The sequence below is a fragment of the Oncorhynchus keta genome, chromosome 33, assembly GCF_023373465.1.
Source record: "Oncorhynchus keta strain PuntledgeMale-10-30-2019 chromosome 33, Oket_V2, whole genome shotgun sequence".
NCBI lineage: Eukaryota > Metazoa > Chordata > Actinopteri > Salmoniformes > Salmonidae > Oncorhynchus > Oncorhynchus keta.
The window spans coordinates 4,321,910-4,343,327 of NC_068453.1; the positions used below are offsets into that span (position 1 = coordinate 4,321,910).

At 41.3% G+C, this 21,418-nt stretch overlaps 2 protein-coding genes and 1 long non-coding RNA gene across 5 annotated transcripts in view; 2 read left to right on the forward strand and 1 right to left on the reverse strand.

Moving 5' to 3' along the window:
- The window catches only part of cblb (Cbl proto-oncogene B, E3 ubiquitin protein ligase), a 146,441-nt gene extending 131,769 nt beyond the window's left edge, over positions 1-14,672 (forward strand). For both annotated transcript variants that reach the window (XM_035748412.2, XM_035748411.2), the window contains 3 exons: positions 9,246-9,395; positions 10,100-10,228; positions 12,551-14,672. In XM_035748412.2, coding sequence (XP_035604305.1) covers positions 9,246-9,395; positions 10,100-10,228; positions 12,551-12,810 — 539 coding nt within the window. In that variant the 3' untranslated portion in view covers positions 12,811-14,672. The remainder of the gene's footprint in view (positions 1-9,245; positions 9,396-10,099; positions 10,229-12,550) is intronic.
- Positions 1-21,418, forward strand: part of LOC118366069 (uncharacterized) — a 232,255-nt gene that overhangs the window by 138,327 nt on the left and 72,510 nt on the right. The gene's annotated exons all lie outside the window — the stretch shown is intronic.
- The window catches only part of alcama (activated leukocyte cell adhesion molecule a), a 64,300-nt gene continuing 57,752 nt past the window's right edge, over positions 14,871-21,418 (reverse strand). The window contains exons 12-16 of the mRNA XM_035748413.2: positions 19,513-19,642; positions 18,177-18,206; positions 17,226-17,340; positions 16,810-16,927; positions 14,871-16,627 (exon numbers count right to left, since the gene is read on the reverse strand). Coding sequence (XP_035604306.1) covers positions 16,843-16,927; positions 17,226-17,340; positions 18,177-18,206; positions 19,513-19,642 — 360 coding nt within the window. The 3' untranslated portion in view covers positions 14,871-16,627; positions 16,810-16,842. The remainder of the gene's footprint in view (positions 16,628-16,809; positions 16,928-17,225; positions 17,341-18,176; positions 18,207-19,512; positions 19,643-21,418) is intronic.

Consider the following 21,418-nt stretch of genomic DNA (forward strand, 5'->3'; position numbering starts at 1 on the left):
GCAGTGCACGCTAACCAAGGTGGCCAGGTACACAGGTACAATGTGTTTCCTCCGACACATTGGTGCGGCTGGCTTCCGGGTTGGATGCGCGCTGTGTGAAGAAGCAGTGCGGCTTGGTTGGGTTGTGTATTGGAGGACACATGACTTTCAACCTTCGTCTCTCCCGAGCCTGTACGGGAGTTGTAGCGATAAACAATTGGATACCACGAGATTGGGGAGAAAAAGGGGTAAAAAAAAATACAAGACACAACAAAGCAATTTACCTACTAAATAATTGGATACCATGAAAAAGGGGTAAAAAAATAAAAAGCTATTTACCTTCCTTGCTTTTTAAAAGTCTAGAAATGTACACGTTTTGTGCTTTTGTAAGAAGCTGACTACAAATGATCTATGACTGGGCTAATAACTCACTCACTTAACTACCAAAAGGATATTAACAAAATGTACACACCTGGCTTCATGCAGCCCTCACTTTGGTCTTTGATCTCAAAACAAGCATGACCGCCCATGCTGTAGTGGAAACACAGTCCAGTTCAAAGTAAATGGCACAGATCCATACTGTATATGGCAATGGTTAATTTGCATATAGGCCTACTGCAGCTCTGATTGGTTAAATCTGTCTTTCAATGGAATAGAATCCTACTTCAAATCAAATCAAATGTTATTTGTCACATACACATGGTTAGCAGATGTTAATGCGAGTGTAGCGAAATGCTTGTGCTTCTAGTTCCGACAATGCAGTAATAACCAACAAGTAATCTAGCTAACAATTCCAAAACTACTACCTTATAGACACAAGTGTAAGGGGATAAAGAATATGTACATAAAGATATATGAATGAGTGATGGTACAGAGCGGCATAGGCAATATACAGTAGATGGTATTGAGTGCAGTATATACATATGAGATGAGTATGTAAACAAAGTGGCATAGTTAAAGTGGCTAGTGATACATGTATTACATAAATATGCAGTAGATGATATAGAGTACAGTATATACGTATACATATGAGATGAATAATGTAGGGTATGTAAACATTATATTAGGTAGCATTGTTTAAAGTGGCTAGTGATATATTTTACATAATTTCCCATCAATTCCCATTATTAAAGTGACTGGAGTTGAGTCAGTGTGTTGGCAGCAGCCACTCAATGTTAGTGGTGACAAGCCAAATTTCTTCAGCCTCCTGAGGTTGAAGAGGCGCTGCTGCGCCTTCTTCACGATGCTGTCTGTGTGGGTGGACCAATTCAGTTTGTCTGTGATGTGTATGCCGAGGAACTTAAAATGTACTACCCTCTCCACTACTGTTCCATCGATGTGGATAGGGGGGTGTTCCCTCTGCTGTTTCCTGAAGTCCACAATCATCTCCTTAGTTTTGTTGACGTTGAGTGTGAGGTTATTTTCCTGACACCACACTCCGAGGGCCCTCATCTCCTCCCTGTAGGCCGTCTCGTCGTTGTTGGTAATCAAGCCTACCACTGTTGTGTCGTCCACAAACTTGATGATTGAGTTGGAGGCGTGCGTGGCCACGCAGTCGTGGGTGAACAGGGAGTACAGGAGAGGGCTCAGAATGCACCCTTGTGGGGCCCCAGTGTTGAGGATCAGCGGGGTGGAGATGTTGTTGCCTACCCTCACCACCTGGGGGGCGGCCCGTCAGGAAGTCCAGTACCCAGTTGCACAGGGCGGGGTCGAGACCCAGGGTCTCGAGCTTGATGACGAGCTTGGAGGGCACTATGGTGTTAAATGCCGAGCTGTAGTCGATGAACAGCATTCTCTCATAGGTATTCCTCTTGTCCAGATGGGTTAGGGCAGTGTGCAGTGTGGTTGAGATTGCATCGTCTGTGGACCTATTTGGGCGGTAAGCAAATTGGAGTGGGTCTAGGGTGTCAGGTAGGGTGGAGGTGATATGGTCCTTGACTAGTCTCTCAAAGCACTTCATGATGACGGAAGTGAGTGCTATTCCATTGTCCTGGTTGTAGTCGTTTAGCTCAGTTACCTTAGCTTTCTTGGGAACAGGAACAATGGTGGCCCTCTTGAAGCATGTGGGAACAACAGACTGGGATAGGGATTGATTGAATATGTCCGTAAACACACCAGCCAGCTGGTTTGCGCATGCTCTGAGGGCGCGGCTGGGGATGCCGTCTGGGCCTGCAGCCTTGCGAGGGTTGACACGTTTAAATGTTTTCCTCACGTCGGCTGCAGTGAAGGAGAGTCCGCATGTTTTGGTTGCGGGCCGTGTCAGTGGCACTGTATTGTCCTCAAAGCAGGGGGAAAAGTTATTTAGTCTGCCTGGGAGCAAGACATCCTGGTCCGTGACGGGGCTGGTTTTCTTTTTGTAATCCGTGATTGACTGTAGACCCTGCCACATACCTCTTGTGTCTGAGCCGTTGAATTGAGATTCTACTTTGTCTCTATACTGACGCTTAGCTTGTTTGATTGCCTTGCGGAGGGAATAGTTACACTGTTTGTATTCGGTCATGTTTCCGGTCACCTTGCCCTGATTAAAAGCAGTGGTTCGCGCTTTCAGTTTCACGCGAATGCTGCCATCAATCCACGGTTTCTGGTTTGGGAATGTTTTAATCGTTGCTATGGGAACGACATCTTCAATGCACGTTCTAATGAACTCGCTCACCGAATCAGCGTATTCGTCAATGTTGTTGTCTGACGCAATACGAAACATATCCCAGTCCACGTGATGGAAGCAGTCTTGGAGTGTGGAATCAGATTGGTCGGACCAGCGTTGAACAGACCTCAGCGCGGGAGCTTCTTGTTTTAGTTTCTGTCTGTAGGCAGGGATCAACAAAATGGAGTCGTGGTCAGCTTTTCCGAAGGAGAGCGGGGCAGGGCCTTATATGCGTCGCGGAAGTTAGAATAGAAATGATCCAAGGTTTTTCCAGCCCTGGTTGCGCAATCAATATGCTGATACAATTTAGGGAGTCTTGTTTTCAGATTAGCCTTGTTAAAATCCCCAGCTACAATGAATGCAGCCTCCGGATATATGGAATCCAGTTTGCAAAGAGTCAAAAAGTTTGTTCAGAGCCATCGATGTGTCTGCTTGGGGGGGAATATATACGGCTGTGATTATAATCGAAGAGAATTCCCTTGGTAGATTATGCGGTCGACATTTGATTGTGAGGAATTCTAAATCAGGTGAACAGAAGGACTTGAGTTCCTGTATGTTGTTGTGGCCACACCACGTCTCCAATGTGTTCTGCCTACAACAAAATATCTTACGTAGTTCGTTTTGTTTTGTGTATGTTGCATTGAAAGTGGGTAATATTGTGTTGATTTGATCACAAATTTCCACAGTAAAGGCAAACGCTGATAGGGTTAACTAACCCTGGGGTGGCAGGGTAGCCTAGTGGTTAGAGAGTTGGACTAGTAACTGGAAGGTTGCAAGTTCAAACCCCCGAGCTGACAAGGTACAAATCTGTCATTCTGCCCCTGAACAGGCAGTTAACCCACTGTTCCTAGGCCGTCATTGAAAATAAGAATTTGTTCTTAACTGACTTGCCTGGTAAAATAAAAAAATAAAAAAACAGGTAAAACTCTAGAAAATTGAGTGAAGTTCAATCTGGTGCTTCTCTCCATGGGCTGATATTGGGAGCTGCACTGCAGCCTCAGGCTACTGCCCGCTCGCACACTCGCTCAGCTTAGGGGGGACATTGATCACAATATATGTTAAATGCCTCTGGATTTTAGTTTTTTTATCCACATATTTGGTAAATATATTTTAAAATGTATTTGAAATGTTTTGTACAATATATTCCAATATGCTTTTAAATGTATTTGTATGAAATATATTGTAGTTTTATGAAACTGTATGGCAAATATAAAAAACATAGCTGTTAGCAGCAATGATCGGGGTTCAGTTGGATAACAAAGCAGGCACTCTATCATGTATCTTCCTTTATGTGCAATCAGTAAAAGCATTGCCATGTTGATTGGTGTTCCAAAATACTTAAATACATAAATCTCACAGCTGTAATAAACTGTGCAAGCGGCAGGACGTACGATTTCTAATTTTAAAATATCCTCTTTTTACTACGTTCAGACCACACAATAGGGCAACAATATGTGATTATACAGATATACTAATCACATCAAATGTTATTTGTTACACGCCGAATACAACAATGTAGACCTTAACGTGAAATGCTTAATTATGTAACGGCATTCCTCCTCTGAGGAGGACCAATAAGAAGCGTGGTAAGTATCCATAACGTTTATTACAAGATATAAACAGAACACTATGAAATACAAAACAATAAACGTGAACATGAACAAAAACCGAAACATTACCGTGTGGCAACAAACACTCACATGGAAACAAACACCCACAACTCAAAATTTGAGTATGATTCTCAATCAGAGACAACTAACGACACCTCCCTCTGATTGAGAACCATACTAGGCCGAAACAGAAACCAAACATAGAAAAACACACATAGACTGCCCACCCCAACTCACGCCCTGACCATACTAAATAAAGACAAAACATAGGAAATAAAGGTCAGAACGTGACAAATTACAAGCTCTTAACCAACAATGCAGTTCAAGAAATAGTTCAGAAAATATTTACAAAATATACTAAAGTTTAAAATATATATAAAAATGTAACAAAATAACAATAACGAAGCTATATACAGGGGGTACCGGTACCGAGTCAATGTGCGAGGGGAAAGGTTAGTCGAGGTAGGGGCACATGTAGGTCGGGGTAAAGTGACTATGCAAAGATAATAAACAGCGAGTAGCCGCAATGTAAAAACAAAGGGGGGGGGTGTGTATCAATGTAAATAGTCTGGGTGGCCATTTGATTCATTGTTCAGCAGTCTTATAGCTTGGGGGTGGAAGCTGTTAAGGAGCCTTTTGGTCCTAGACTTGACGCTCCGGTACCGCTTCCCATGCGGTAGCATAGAGAACAGTCTATGACTTGGGTGATGGGAGTCTTTGACAGTTTTTTGGGCCTTCCTCTGACACCGCCTAGTATATAGGTCCTGGATGGCGGGAATCTTAGCTCCGGTGATGTACTGGGCCATACGTACTACCATTTGTAGTGCCTTACAGTCAGATGCCGAGCAGTTGCCATACCAGGCGGTGATGCAACTGGTCAAGATGCTCTTGATGGTGCAGCTGTAGAACCTTTTGAGGATCTGGGGACCCATGCCAAATCTTTTCAGTCTCCAGAGGGGGAAAAGGTGTTGTTGTGCCCTCTTCACAACAGTTTTGGTGTGTTTGGACCGTGATAGTTTGTTGGTGATGTGGACACAAAGGAACTTGTCCTGAGCTGCCAGAGTCGCCCGTCTGTCCTGAGCTGCCAGAGTCGCCCGTCTGTCCTGAGCTGCCAGAGTCGCCCGTCTGTCCTGAGCTGCCAGAGTCGCCCGTCTGTCCTGAGCTGCCAGAGTCGCCTGTCTGTCCTGAGCTGCCAGAGCCGCCCGTCTGTCAGGAGCTGCCAGAGCTGCCGGTCAGTCAGGAGCTACCAGAGCCGCCGGTCAGTCAGGAACTGCCAGAGCCGTCCGTTACTCCGGTGCTGCCGGAATCGCCCTTCACTCCGGAGCTGCCGGAGTCTCCCGCCTGTCCGGTGCTGCCGGAATCTCCCGTCCATTCGGGACCCATTTCTAGGGTCCCCAGTCCGAGGTCAGCGGCGAGGGTCGCCGCTCTAAAGAGGCCACGGAGGCGGGTAAAGAGGCGGGCAAGGACTATGGTGGAGTGGGGTCCACGTCCTGCGCCAGAGCCGCCACCGCGGACAGACGCCCGCCGGAGTCCGCACATTTGGGAAGGGGTACTGTCACGTTCTGACCTTAGTTCCTTTGTTTTGTCTTTGTTTTATTATGGTCAGGTGTGAGTTGGGGTGGGCAGTCTATGTTCTTTTCTCTATAATTTGGGATTTCTGTGTTTGGCCTGGTATGGTTCTCAATCAGAGGTAGCTGTCAATCATTTTCCCTGATTGAGAACAATACTTATGTAGCCTGGTTTCACCTTTGAGTTGTGGGTTGATTATTTTCTGTTCGGTGTTTTTTGTATTCACCGATCAGGACTGTTACGTTTCGTTCTCGTTATTTTGTTTTGTGTTCATGATAATAAATTATCAATATCAATATGGACACTTACCATTCTGCGTTACAGTAATGGGGCTAAGCACAGGCAAAATCCTAGAAGAAAACCATGTTCAGGTTTCAGCAGGACAATGACCTAAAACACAAGGCCAAATCAATAGTGCAGTAATATCTAACAACTTATACCTAACAATTTCACAATAATACACATAGCACACACAAATCTAAAGTAATGGAATGGAGTTAACAATATATAAATATTTGGGTGAGCAATGTCAGAGTGGCATATCAAATCAAATGTATTTATATAGCCCTTCTTACATCCGCTGATATCTCAAAGTGCTGTACAGAAACCCAGCCTAAAACCCCAAACTGCAAGCAATACAGGTGTAGAAGCACAGTGGCTAGGAAAAACTCCCTAGAAAGGCCAGAACCTAGGAAGAAACCTAGAGAGGAACCAGGCTATGAGGGGTGGCCAGTCCTCTTCTGGCTATGTCGGGTGGAGATTATAACAGCACATGGCCAAGATGTTCAAGTGTTCATAGATGACCAGCAGGGTAAAATAATAATAATCACAGTGGTTGTCGAGGGTGCAACAGGTCAGCACCTCAGGAGTAAATGTCAATTGGCTTTTCATAGCCGATCATTCAGAGTATTTCTACCATTCCTGCTGTCTGTAGAGAGTTGAAAACAGCAGGTCTGGGACAGGTAGCACGTCCGGTGAACAGGTCAGGGTTCCATAGCCGCAGGCAGAACAGTTGAAACAGCAGCATGGCCAGGTGGATTGGGGACAGCAAGGAGTCATCATAACAGGTAGTCCTGAGGCATGGTCCTAGGGCTCAGGTCCTCCGAGAGAGAGAGAAAGAAAGATAGAATTTCTAAATTAATTTACTTACTGACTTTATTGTCCCCATGGGGAAATTTTGTTGCAGTGTCATGTACACGTTTAAAGTGGCGTTAAAATACAAAACAAAATTAGAAAACATCACAAAATCCAGTTGGCCTATGTCGTTTAATTTAGTCTCATTATGATACGAAAAATGTAGGCTAGTTCAAAAGAACAAAATATCATATTTTGAGTTGACTGTAAAGGATATTATACTTAAGATTCATCTGAGGTTCAACTTTAAGTCACAAGCATCTTTTAAAACTATTTTGATACTCGTGTTTTTATGAATGAGAATTTAGTCCATTTTGCTTTGAAATCAGTATTTGTCCATCTCACCCATTTGTTCCCATTTTCAATCAAAAAATATGATATGCATGAGAGATTCACAAGACTATGACATTGGAATGTCGTAAAATGCTGCCCTTTCCGGACACTCGCATTCTAATGATTTTCACCTCTCATTGCTCCCATTGCAAAAACATGTCTGCCTAAGGAAATCCAAGGCCTGTCCAACGGATTTGGTTTGGCGCCGGCCCTGATGTATATCTAGTAGTGATATTATATCAACAATATGAGTAATGTAATTATTATGAGAACAGCAGATAACTGCACAGCTAGAAATGTTTGAACGGCCTTCAGTTTTGTTTAGGAAAATATCAAGTGTAGTGAATAGGGTTGCAAAGGGTCGGAAACTTTCCAGCAGAAATTCTCCGGAAATATTCCATGATCATTTTCGTCAGCAACCGCTGAATAGCATAGCGCCACAATCAAATAATATTACTAAAAATATTAATATTCATGAAATCACAAGTGCAATATTGCAAAACACAGCTTAGCCTTTTGTTAATCCACCTGTCGTCTCAGATTTTGAAATTGTGCTTTACAGCGAAAGCATTCCAAGCGTTTGTGTAAGTTTAACGATAGCATAACAAAACATTATGTACAATAAGCATTAAGTAGCTAGGTCACGAAAATCAGAAAAGCAATCAAATGAATCGTTTACCTTTGATGATCTTCGGATGTTTTCACTCACAAGACTCCCAGTTACACAACAAATGTTCCTTTTGTTCCATAAAGATTATTTTTATACCCAAAATGCCTCTGTTTGTTTGTCGCGTTATGTTCAGAAATCCACAGGAAAGAGCGGTCACTTATATTCCAAATAATATCCATAATATCCATGTTAACAGAAACATGTCAAACGTTTTTTATAATCAATCCTCAGGTTGTTTTTAAAATATATATTCGATAATATATCAACCGGGTGTGTAGGTTTTTACTGCGTTTGCCAGCAGCTCTACACTTCAAGCATTGCTCTGTTTATGACTTCAAGCCTATCAACTCCCGAGATTAGGCTGGTAATACTTAAGTACCTATTAGAACATCCAATAGCCAAAGGTAGTGGACATTGAGGAGGTCCAGGGAGAAGACATGGAAACCTGAGTGAAAGACAACCAAAGCTTTAGTTTCTAGACTATCATTTTACAGATGAATGTTGAAAATGTTTTTGGGAGATGCGATGGATCATTGGGGATCATTCAATATTCTCTTTCTTTTGTTGTTCAGTGAAATCATCCCATGTGAAGTCAACTCATTTTGTTCAAGTTAAATTCGTAACTAAATGTTTTATTTGATTTTTATTGTAAGGATTTAATCATTTGCAATTATGTCTACTTATGATAAGGTAAAATATCCAATGCAAAAGACATCAACATTTAAATGGTATTAATTTGCATATATTTCCGTTAATTCCCATATATTCCCGTTAATTCCCTTAGAAAGTTTCCACCTCTGAATAGTCCCCAAAATGTGCATCCATAGTAGTGAATGTATCTGTGACAGTAAATGTGTAAAATTGGGAAATCTTTTAATTACCCCTGGGAAATCTTTAGATTATCTGTCACACTGTTGTGGACATTTCCCTTCTCATTGGTAAAACTAAATGATCTAAGGTCTGAACAAGCCTTCACTGGAAAGTAACTGCATAAACCAAGGGTGTCAAACTGATGTTTCGCTCCTTGTTTGTTTTTTCAATTGAGGTAATTGATTAGTAAGGAACTCCCCTTATCTGGTTGTCTAGGTCTTAATTTACATTAATTGGGAGGAAATAACAAAAACAGCAGACAGGCGGCCCTCCAGGAATTAAGTTTGGCCAATTCAATACGATCTCGCTTTGTCGTCTATGCTCCTTTTAAAGGTAATTTCCGATGAAGCCAACATATGCAGTGATTACCAAGATGGTAACATTACCTTTTAACCCTAGCCCATTATCTGCTTGTCCTCTCACTATTATGTCTCAGCACCAGAGGAGCTGTTCAACAACCTGCCTCCCTCACAGCCCTCGCCCCCTTCACTCGTCAGACACAGCTTCACAGGCCTCTCCTCGTCCCCCTCCTGCTCACGAGCTCCCCGGCCTGCCTCCGGACATGACCATTTCCTGTTAACCCCCGGTGAGCTGTTTCTTCCCTCCAAACTCGAGAATAGCAATAGAAAAGCAGTTTGAGTGCCAGAATCTGGTCTAGTGATAAAACTACCAACTCTGAACCACATATACCCTCAGTGGCAAGGGTTAGATCCATCAGATGGCCACAAATCTGCCGCTTCCCTATTCCACTGTCCTTTAAAAAAGCTTGATTCTACAAAATGCATATCTCTGATATCAAACTCGGAAGTTCTCCTGACTTCAGAGTCTAGGGAGTTAGTTTTGATGTTGTCGGCACGAAGCCCCAATAATGAATGGGGCTCTGCTTGTACTGGTTGGTTCTTCCCTGTCTTTCTGACTCAAACACCCACACACAGACACACACAGCCCCCCCCGTTCATTACAACTGTTTGATTTTCAAATCTAAACAACCAGCGTTCTCAACTTCCCAGGAAAAAGATAACATTTGAGAGAACCAATATATGCATTCGCTTTGGAGGAGAACGGAATATGGAATTATAGCGACAGCATGTCCAGACCAGTGGGTCACAGCTCCTCTCGCTGTGCCACCTGGTCTGCACATCTGCCAGGTCTTTGCATCTATCACTCTCATACACTGTAATTTAAAAAACGAAAGTCCACAATTCTACGTGGATAGATGACAAACATGCAGTTATTGTTTGAAGTGTAGACCATCTTTTCCCCTCACAGTTGTAAATGGTTTGGTTTCAGATACTGTGTTTGATATGTTGAGCGCTGTGGCCCCTCTGCCCCCTGTGAGGAGACAAACGGGGGACAACATGAAGAGCCCTATCCGGACATCACAGTCCCAGGAGTACGACCCATTACCCCCCACCCAAGGTACAATTTAATACTGTAGGATTTTTTATTATTTAATAGTTTCACTTTTTTGAATTATTTAAAATACAACAAACAATAATGTATGGAAAAAAAATGTTAAATATCTGTGGATTGATGAGGAATTGTTAGAAAATGTTATGGGTGAGAGGGATGAGGCAAAAGGAATGGCAAATAAGTCTGGCTGCATAACCTACTGCACATTTTGAAATCATGTGACTAAACAGAACAAAAAGAAGAAGAAACTATACTATGAAACAAAGATAAATTATATAAAGATTGATAGTACAAATCTTTGAAGCACCTTAAATAAAATTTTGTTCAAAAAGGCAAACTCAGCTCCATCATTTATTGAATCAGATGGCTCATTCATCACAAAAACCACTGATATTGCCAATGACTTTAATGATTTGTTCATTGGCAACTTAGACATGACATGCCAGCAACAGACGCCGAACCAACACATCCAGGTATAACTGACCAGATAATGAAAGACTTACAGCACTGTCGTTTTGAATTCAATAAAGTGAGTGTGGAAGAGGTGAACAAATTAATGTTGTCTGTCAACAATGAAAAACCACCGGGGTCTGACAACTTGGATGGAAAATTACTGAGGATGATAGCGGACGATCCTATTTGCCATCTCTTCAATCTAAGCCTACTAGAGAGCGTGTGCCCTCAGGCCTGGAGGGAAGCACAAGTCATTCCGCTACCCAATAATAGTACATCCCCATTTACTGGCTCATATAGCTGACCAATAAAGCATGTTACCAAACCTTTGTAAACTTTACATTAAATAAATGAACAACAGGCTTTCAGCCTGATTATAGGGAAGGGTATTCAACATGCACAGCACTCACACAAATGACTGATGATTGGCTGAGAGAAATTGATAATAAAAAGATTGTGGGAGCTGTTTTGTTAGACTTCAGTGTGGCTTTTGACATTATTGATCATAGTATGTTGCTGGAAAAACGTAGATGTTATGGCTTTACACCCCCTTCTTATATTGTGGATTGAGATGTATCTGTCTAACAAAACACAGAGGGTGTTCTTCAATGTTAGCTTCTCCAACATAAGCCAGGTAGAATCAGACATTCCCCAGGGCAGCTGTCTAGGCCCCTTACTTTCAAAAAATCTTTACTAATGACCTGCCACTGGCCTTGAGTAAAGCCAGTGTGTCTATGTATGCAGATGACTCAACACTATACACGTCAGCTACTACAGAAACTGAATTGATTGCAAAGAACTGCAGTTAGTTTCAGAATGGGTGGCAAGAAATACGCCAGTCCTAAATATTTCAAAAACTAAAAGCATTGTATTTGGGACAAATCATTCACTAAACCCTAAACCTCAACTACATCTCGTAATGAATAATAATGTGGGAAATTGAGCAAGTTGAGGTGACTAAACTGCTTGGAGTAACCCTGGATTGTAAACTGTCATGGTCAAAACATAGTGATACAACAGTAGCTAAGATGGGGAGAAGTCTGTCCATAATTAAGCACTGCTCTCCTTTCATAACAACAATATAAACAAGTCAGGTCCTACATGACCTAGTTTAGTCACATGTGTGGTCAGGTGCCACAAAGAAGGACTTGGGAAAATTACAACTGGACCAGAACAGGGCAGCACGGCTAGCCCTTAAATGTTCACAGAGAGCTAACACTAATAAAATGCATGTCAATCTCTCATGGCTCAAACTACTTGTTTTCGTCAAAAATATAGACATGTTGATACTTCTTAAACTAATAAACTGTCTGTTTAAACTACACAAGACCCACAAGACATGTCACCAGCGGGTCTCTTCACAGTCCCCAAGTCCAGAACAGACTATGAGCCATGGCTACACGAAACTCTACTCCACTTCAAGTAACTCACGCAAACAGTAAAATCAGATTTTTTTTAAACCCGATTAAAAATACACCATATGGAACAGTGAGGGCTGTGAAAATTTGCAAACACACACATACAAACACACATAACATACAGACTATACACACGTGTACACCTGGATTGTGTTGTAGTAGGGTAGTGGCCAGAGGGCGCGCACACACTTAATGTATTGTGAAATCATTTGTAAAATGTATTTTAATGTTTCAAAGTTGTATTATAGTGTATATTACTGCCGTAATGTTTGTCTCAGACCCGAGGAAGAGAAGGTACTGCCTTGGCATAATAAATACATATGCATGAATCCATTATTGATAATTATTTAAACTTTTTTGAATAGCTCTTAAAACCACTTATGCTATAAAAGCCACTTGAAAGAAGTTTTGTACCTACCCTTCATCCATTGACTTACCCATTCAATTTTCTTTGCAGTGGATGTAGATTATTTGCAGGCACCTGCCAGGCCGCCTAAGCCGCTCCCTCGGAAGACCCCTCCGGACATCCATCAGAGGAAGAATCATGGGCAGGACTCAGCCAGTGAGAGTACAGATGCCAAAATCGCCAAACTCATGGGAGAGGGCTATTCTTTCGAGGATGTGAAGAGGGCACTCATGATTGCTCAGAACAAAGTGGATGTGGCACGGAACATTCTCAGAGAGTTTGCCTTAGTGGCCCCTAGACTCAAACTATAACTCTGAGATGGGGACCCAAATAGGAGACAACTTGTGCCTCTGTGTGCGCTAGAGTAGAAGGAAAGGGCTTATTTTACCTTGTTATCCCTCGCTAACTCGTTCTGACCAAAAAAAGATGGTAAGCTTGGAAAACGCTGATCCGTGGACTGCATTTTCCCACAGATCGGGAGTCCATCCACAACTATCTGTTCGAAGCTAAATCGAATCAGAGAGACAGAGAACAGAGTTTGTCTACCAGCATGTTAATCCTGTGAAGGAAAGAATTCAGGCGAGCTTTGCCAGTGCTGGCCTCTGCGTTACCCTTCTGCTCGTGCCACCACTGCTGCTGATCCCCCTCCCCACCTGCCCACCCCCCAGCCTTTCATAATCAGCCAATCAGGGGTGGGGTGTCTGTAACAAACTGGCCTCGGCTCATGTTCTTCTATGTTTATTGCCATTGTTGCCTATGGTCCTTATTCCATCTGTCTCAAACACACCTAAAGGCCCGTCCATCTCTCTCAATCCCCTAATCCTCTCTCTCTATCCTTCTCTCTCTGAGAGGTATACTAGTGTGCAGTCCAGTAAAGATGGTGTTCCTGGTGCCCTAGCTGAATTCTCTGCCTTAATGAGCTGGTGCAGTTGTTGTTGTTGTAGGAAGACGCTGGGAGAGGGAGGCTTTTGAGTGTTGTTATTGACTCCCAGAAGCTCCCAGGTCGGTAGCAGAGGCACCATTAAGCCACTCTGGAAGTCAATTATTGCCTTCTCCACTTCCTTCCTCCAGAAGCAACCTGGCGAATATATAATAAGGAACGGGGTGGGACAGTAACATGACCCTTAACGGTTCCTCTCGTCTCAGAACCACAGATGAAACCAGATACAGCCTTGTGTGTGTGCGTGCATGTGCATACGTGTGTGTTTGTTTTGATTTCTTCAGTGAAAGACAACAACCACACTGAAAGTATGTTAACTTGAGGGGGCACATGCATTCCCGAGACATTCCGCTCAAGGCACAAACCATTATTAGTACACTTTTGCTCTTAGATTATAAAAAAAACGTCTGTTTTTTTTTATGTGAAAAAATTAAGATAGAAAATGATACCACCGAGCCAATACCTTTGCGTTGACTGGTTCTACAAATGAATATACATTGTGTTGTTAGTGTTAATCAATATTATTTTGAAATCCCGTTGTCCTTTTGTTGCCTAGTTATTGTACGCCGAAATATGTAGACGCATTCCCACACAACCGGAGACAAACTCTACGTCCGAATTCCAGGGTGCATTGCTTTGACAAAGGTGTCTTTCAGAGAAAACCTCTGATCAACTACGCTGCTCCTAATGTGACTCTTGCGTCGTTAGCCACAATCAGGAATTTTAAAAGGGTTCAAGTCAATATCAACAGGAATGCCCCAAAAATCCATTAATAACAAAGGAGGCATTTTCCCTTCACTCCCCTGTGTCAACTACCTACTACAGTACCAACCCTGGCTTTGTCAGTTTCAATACAATAACTGCATTATTTCTCCTCTCCTCTTTGAAGCTTCATTTTGCACTGGTCTAATTCTTTTTCATCGTTAAACTTGAAAGTCTCAAACTGAACATGTTTTATTCCATCTGGCTCCTAAAAATGGATGGGGGAAGTGAAGTGGCCTTCATTAGGTTAGATGGGGAGGTTCTCATTCTGTTTCTCTCTCTCCTGCCATGAATTTTGTTTGATGAAAATGAATTGTGGAACGTGTTAAGCATTGTGATGTGTGCAATTAACTTGTACATTATGAAAGCCTTCACTTCATGATTATTGTCATTGTTCAGTAATTAAAGTAACCAGTGATTTGTTTTGTTTAGAAAAAAACATTTTCTTCATAAAAGCCAGTATTAACACGAGTCTTTCATTTTTTACATTTATTTTTATTTAACTGGGAAAGTCAGTAAAGAACTAATTCTTATTTACAATGACGGCCTACCCCGGCTAAACCCTAACCCGGACGACGCTGGCATAATATTGGAAGGTCTGACTTGAAGTTGAAGCTTAAATTTGCTGTGGTTGTCTGACTTGAACATATATGAAACGTGTAACCAGTGTAGCTTTAATACATTTAATTTGCATAGCGCTTTTCATTACAGCAAGAATCTCGAACAACAAAACATGACGGAAATGTGTTTTTGTTTAAATTGGTGCTGACATACCTTGGAGAAAAAAAAACACTACTTAAAAAATGTACACTTTATTCTCAACAAAAGTACAAAAACAAAATTCAGTATCCACAATACTTTTATGGCCTTCTCATCTTACCCTCTTTGGTTTCACTGTTGACCTGATTATACTAAATTAACTAAATGCATGGAAACACAACTTTCCTATCATACTTCCCTATCATCATCATCCTCACCGTTTCAATTACAAGTCCTTCAGATCCTAAAAAACAAAAACACACAAAAAAATCTCTAATTGTTTTATACGCCCCTCTCTCCATGTAACTCTCATTCCACCATACAGTACATTTTCAACCGTTTAAATAATGCACGTTTGAGGTTGAAATCAGAATGTGGTGGTTCTAGTAAGCCGAAGTGCAGCTAACCTGACATGTCTCACACAGTATAAATAGAGCACAACACAAGCTGGACATTCACACCTGACGTATTTACAGTTGAACCCCTTCAAACGGCAAAACAGAAACATGAATAAATACACTAAGTAAAATGGCCTTTCACTACAGTATGACACCGGAGAGGGAGACAACACCGTTTTAACTGAAATCAGAGAGATGCACAAATCAAAAATATATTAGTGTTATGACTATATCTGATTCAACAGCTAAAAGAGGGGGCAATGTCAGCAGATTCATATGAATGCTCCATTTTTCTCACATTTATAATAACAGTTCACAACATGTGTAACTCAAAGTCAGGCAAAACTTTTCAGAAAAACAAAAAAGGTAGCTACATTTTTTGCGCAGAACGGCTGGCAAATCTGACCTGCAAATGTCTTGCATGGTTACGCCATCAACCAATTAGATAAAAGTGAGCTGATTTGCATTTTGTGGAGATGTTTGAGGCTAGCATCATTCAGTTTGTTGGTTCCAAACTTACACCGACAACCAACAGTCATAATATATATATATTATTCTGTATCTTAGAAATTGGGATGAGACATTTTCCTCACCTTATTTAGTTTGTAGCTAGTAAGTGAGACCCAATGGCTTACGCTAAGACAAGTTGCACTAAAATAAAACACGTAATTGTGATTCAGCCAATTTCTGATTGTCCAGCACAACAAAAAGTGTAACCCCAATAATTGAATTGGTGAGACTTGCAAATGGCTGCCACACTAAAAGAAGAATGTCCAGATATTTCCTTTCCATTTGCCACTTTCCCCCAGGGGGATAACAAAGAACATTTAGGTGAGTAACAAAAAAAGGTGCAGCTTCAAAAACAATTGAGTGCAAAGATTTGAAATGTAACCTCGAGAAACAGAAGGGTAACAGTAGTGTAGAGCAGCTAGCTCACCTAAAAAGTGTACAGTGAATTTGACATTATTTTACTAAATTAAAAACAGGAAAAAAAAGAGAAGACATAAACCCACCACACCATCACAATACGCTAAACAATTGAGCATTCACCAGGAACACAAAAAGAAAATGAGAAGCAGTCTTCAGTGCTGACTGAAAATCAATGAACAACACCAAATGTTTTATCTTTTTTTCCTCTTGAGACTGTGGGTGGGACTGTTAATCTGGATTATAGGAAGCATTCTGCAATACATGCTGCTCATTTGGAAGCCAATTAAATGCCTTCGTTTCGGTGTCGTTCCAAAGGTCAAGGGCTCTTCTACTTATTTCCTGAAACAGAAATCAATGCACTCATTTTTAACAGGAAAATAATCAAGCATCAAACTGTATGGTTGAGTCCTATAAAAACAAGATTTCTTATCAAAACAGAAAAACTTGTCTCGCCACCAAGGCAAGGTAAATGTCAAATTATATTTAAAAAATGATCAATTCAGTGCATTGTCAGTGCATACCTTCTTCGTCTCTCGAGTACAGCCCGGCTGTCCCTACACCTTAGCTTTGCACTCCTCCAGTTTCTTGCTCTCTTCGGACGTTCCGGCTTCCTTCTCTCCTGTTTTCCAGGTCCCTCGTCTGAAGAAGAGATTCACTTTACTTAAAACTCCTATTTTTATGTAATTCTTCCCTCATTGTAATATACTTATTACACTTTGGGCTAGACTTACTAAGCCAATGCACCAGGAGCAAAGTTTGCATTTACTTCAATGTCTTATACGTTCTCAATCTTTAATATACCTTTTTATTCTGCCCTCAACGTTTAGGTTTGTAAAAGATAAGTGCATATGCTTAATAAATCTGTCCTTTTTTTGTCTTGGGCAGGAATATGATCATACTATACAACCAAAATATAATGATATGTGTAAGTGTGTACCTTGATTTCATAATGCAAAGCCAATAGAACAGCCCCACAAGAGCAGCAGCTATGATGAGCCCAACAACAATTAACACAATCAGTAAAGCCTGGTCCGAACTGTCATCCTGTGACCCTACAAACAAAAACAACATGTCAAACAGTGCACCAGCAAAAACACTTGTCTACTCTCTCTATCTCACACGCACGCACGCACGCACGCACACACACACACACACACACACACACACACACACACACAAAGATGAATAGTACTGTATGAGTGGGCAAGCAAAACTAAATGAAGATGTGGGAGCCATGTTTGTATGAGCACTACTGCTGTTTGGTTGTTTATGGGGATGACATTTGAGAAGGGTTTGTCATGCCGGGCTGTTCAATCCCCAAGAGCGTCAACAAAGCCATCCAAGGCTCCCGAGTGGCGCAGTGGTCTAAGGCACTGCATCTCAGTGCTAGAGGCGTCACTACAGACCCTGGTTTGATTCCAGGTGGTATCACAACTGGCCGTGATTGAGTCCCATAAATTAGAATTTGTTCTTAAGTGACTTGCCTAGTTAAATAAAAGGTTAAATCAATAAATAAAAGGCTCTCAGGAGTCTAGGTATCAGAAGATACAGTGTAATCCAGTACCAGATGCTTTCACCTCTACACAATAGTCAACAGGGTTGTTATCGCTTCAAATTAAGTAATACTCATAGAAAATGATGGGCTTTAAAAGGATAAAATATATCATTCACACCAACCCTGGTAGTTGGTGGCCCTGTATGGTTCAGTTTGTGGATTGTGGGTTTGATTCCCAGGGCCACCCATTTGTAAAATGTATGTATGCATGACTAAGTCGCTCTGGATAACAGCGTCTGCTAAACGGTACCTATTATTATTATTTATTATATTAGTTGGGCAGCCATTTTCAAGCCAAATAATTCAAATTGGGGAGTTAGGGGGATATCTTACCTTTTCCTGGTATTGTTTCGTCCTTAATTACTGAAATCAGATATAAAATTAAATTAAATTCCAATTAATAATATACATTATTAATTATATATAGAAATTAAACTGGGTACTGTTTCCATGAGTTGGAAAGCAGAAAAACTGTAACAGCTGAAATTGCTATAAAAAAAGTCAAACAAACCCTAACCATTCCAAATCAGCCAGAAGAGTGTAGATTTGGTGAGCAAGCAAGTGGAAATTAGGCACTTTTATTTTGCTTTGTATACTCTAGCAACAGTAGTCCATTTTGTCAGAAGTCGTGAGAAGGAAATGTAATGCAGCTTGACCCCGAGAGGAAGAGATAAGGGGGGACAGTCCAGCACCTTGACACCATAGAGATAGATAGAGGACTCATCTTTATATACAGTATGGGCAGTGCCATTGAGGTTACAACTCATAGGAATCCCCACCCAGTTGACTACATTGACTATTTTAAAATGGTGGAAGCCCTCAATGGCACTGCCCATGGTAAAACTGCATTTTGGCCACTAGAGGCCTCTATCATTCTTTATGCTCGACAAAGACAAACCAAACCAAATCAAACCGATGCAGAGCAGAAAGAGAGACAGTGAAGGAAAGAGAGAGAAGGGATGAGAAAGGAACAGCCAATGGCACAATGTTCAGTGGATGAAATTAATCTGTAAAGTTCAGCATATTAGCCTTCAGCATACCTACCATGGTGACAATCTAATCATCTATGTTTAAAGAGCAACCGCTTTACTCGGCGGTTGTTGATTGGTTTTTACCTATTTACCCTCTGTATAGGCCAATGCATCTACAAATTGACAACCAAGGTAAGTGGAAAGTCATGTGACTTTTCCCACTTCTATCATCCCCAAATATCCAAAACATAATAGGGCCCCATACACAGGACTTGTATAACTATAGAACATCGGTTATGTAATTATTACCGCAGCATGTCTGTTTTTCAAATGTTCGATTCCCATGTGATTAGTTTCACTAAACTTTCACGTCACTGGCCTTCATTATGGATAAAGTCAAAATAACAATGCATATCAATAAGAACCATGAACAGTTTACAGACATTGAATTAACTGATGTATTACACTCTTTTAAAAGAGAAGTAGCCACGGGTAAAGTTGACATTCATCTGTAGGCTTGCATTAGTCAAGTGGGAAGGGTGTAGTGTAGGCTACTGTAAGTTAGCAGTTAAGAGGGAAGTGGGCTGTGATTTAGTGTTCGAGAGAAGTGACCAGGAGTTAGTGTAGGTACAGTACGCTACTGTAGGTTAGGCACTTGTTTGGCACTTGTTAGCTGCAGTCGCCACAGGTGCACTCACAGGAGGAGACGTTGAGGGCCATGAAGTGATTTCCCAGCTTGTTGGTCGCAATGCAGGTGATGGTCAGGTTTCCTGTGGGCACCACCGTGATCTTGTGAGTTGCCTTGCCATTGATATAGGAATTCTCCTCCTGATAGAACAAAGCCATTTGGGGCGTTTAGAAGGAGCACACACAGGCATATGAAAAGTCCAACAATAGACTTCAGCCACGCTTTTTCTAACATGTACGCACGTATGCCTACACCACATTAAAACGTACAAATTTAAACAAATGTCTAAATCTACAGCTGTGGTCAAATATATTGGCACCACAAATGAATAAAAAATAAAAAGCTTGAATCAATAAGTATTCAACCCTTTTGTTATGGCAAGCCTAAAATAAGTTCTGGAGTAAAAATGTGCTTCACAAGTCATGACTACCTACATGACTACCTCAACTCTGTACCTCACACATACAATTATAAGTAAGGTCCCTCAGTCGAACAGTGATTTTCAAGAAAGGTTTCAACCACAAAGACTAGTGATGTTTCCCAATGCTTTGCAAAGAAGGGCTCAAATTTAAAAAGCAGACATTGAATATCTATTTGAGCATAGTGAAGTTATTAATTACACTTTGCATGGTGTATCAATACACCCAGTCACTACAAAGATGCAGGAGTCCTTACTAACTCAGTTGCCGGAGAGGAAGGAAACTGCTCTGGGATTTCACCATGCTTGGCTTGGCTCCATTCCGTTTCTTTTTTTATCCTGAAAAAATCACTACCTTGGAAAATAGTTAATAGAAGGTGTCTATTAGAGACGGGAGTGAAGAAATCTAAAACACCCTGGACACCGATGAGAGAGGTTTGGGAATAATAACTACTGATATGGTGACATATGGCCCCGATTCTCCAAGCGGAGCTAGAGGATTTTAATAAAGCCATGGAAGCGCTGAAAGAAGCGCACAAGTATTCGACCAATTCGGCTCGAATATGAGTCATTAATAGATGTACTGAGCTACAAAAAGACTGGGTACAGGAGTGCATTGATAGAATTCGCACTTCGGCTTTGATGGCAGGTTTGAAACCTGTGATCAAATCGACAATTGTGGGGGTTGTGGATGAAACGGAGAAAACTGTTTTGAGAGTGGAATATAACTCCGGTCACGTCGCAGACGTGCGAGGGGTTAATACGGCCACAGTGAAAATCACTATCAGTGGTGGTTTCAATGACCAAGGTAAGACAAAGAAACACAGCAAAAAAAACCTATATAAAAACGTAGGGTGATAATTCCCTGTTTTAGATGTGGGACTATCGGATATTGGAAGAATGAGTGTAAGGTGGAATTAGTGAACATAAAAGTTAAATCAGGAGAATCGACAGGGATTATCCAGTCGCAGTACATTTCAATGACCTGAAGCATGACATTTCTACCTTTAGATTTTGTGGCATAGAGAAAGTTAAGATATCGGACGGACGGACGGGGGGTTATATTAATAATACTCTGAGTAACAGAGAATGTTTTGGGATTTCCACCCTCCAGACATTATTTCCTAAAGGACTTAATGATGAAATGCCCATGTACGTTATGTTGTGAATTTGAACATGAATTATATGCCTATTGAAGATTACTCTGATGTTTTCCGTACGACGTACCCAATGATTTATGAAAACTTGCCATGTCCTCATTGTGGTCTTACAGACGTGTTTAATACGTCTTATTTATACACTTTTGTAATATTTATGAAATACATATTGTTCTATTTGGTAGCACTTATTTGTTTGTCCTTTGCCTCCAGCCCCCTCCGGCGTGTGGAACGGATGTGGGTGGGGCCAGGTCTACCTACATAAGGGTGCAAATTTGAAAAATTCACAAAGCTCTGACGTAAGCTTATTAAATATTAGTGATACTATCAAGAGATTTGGG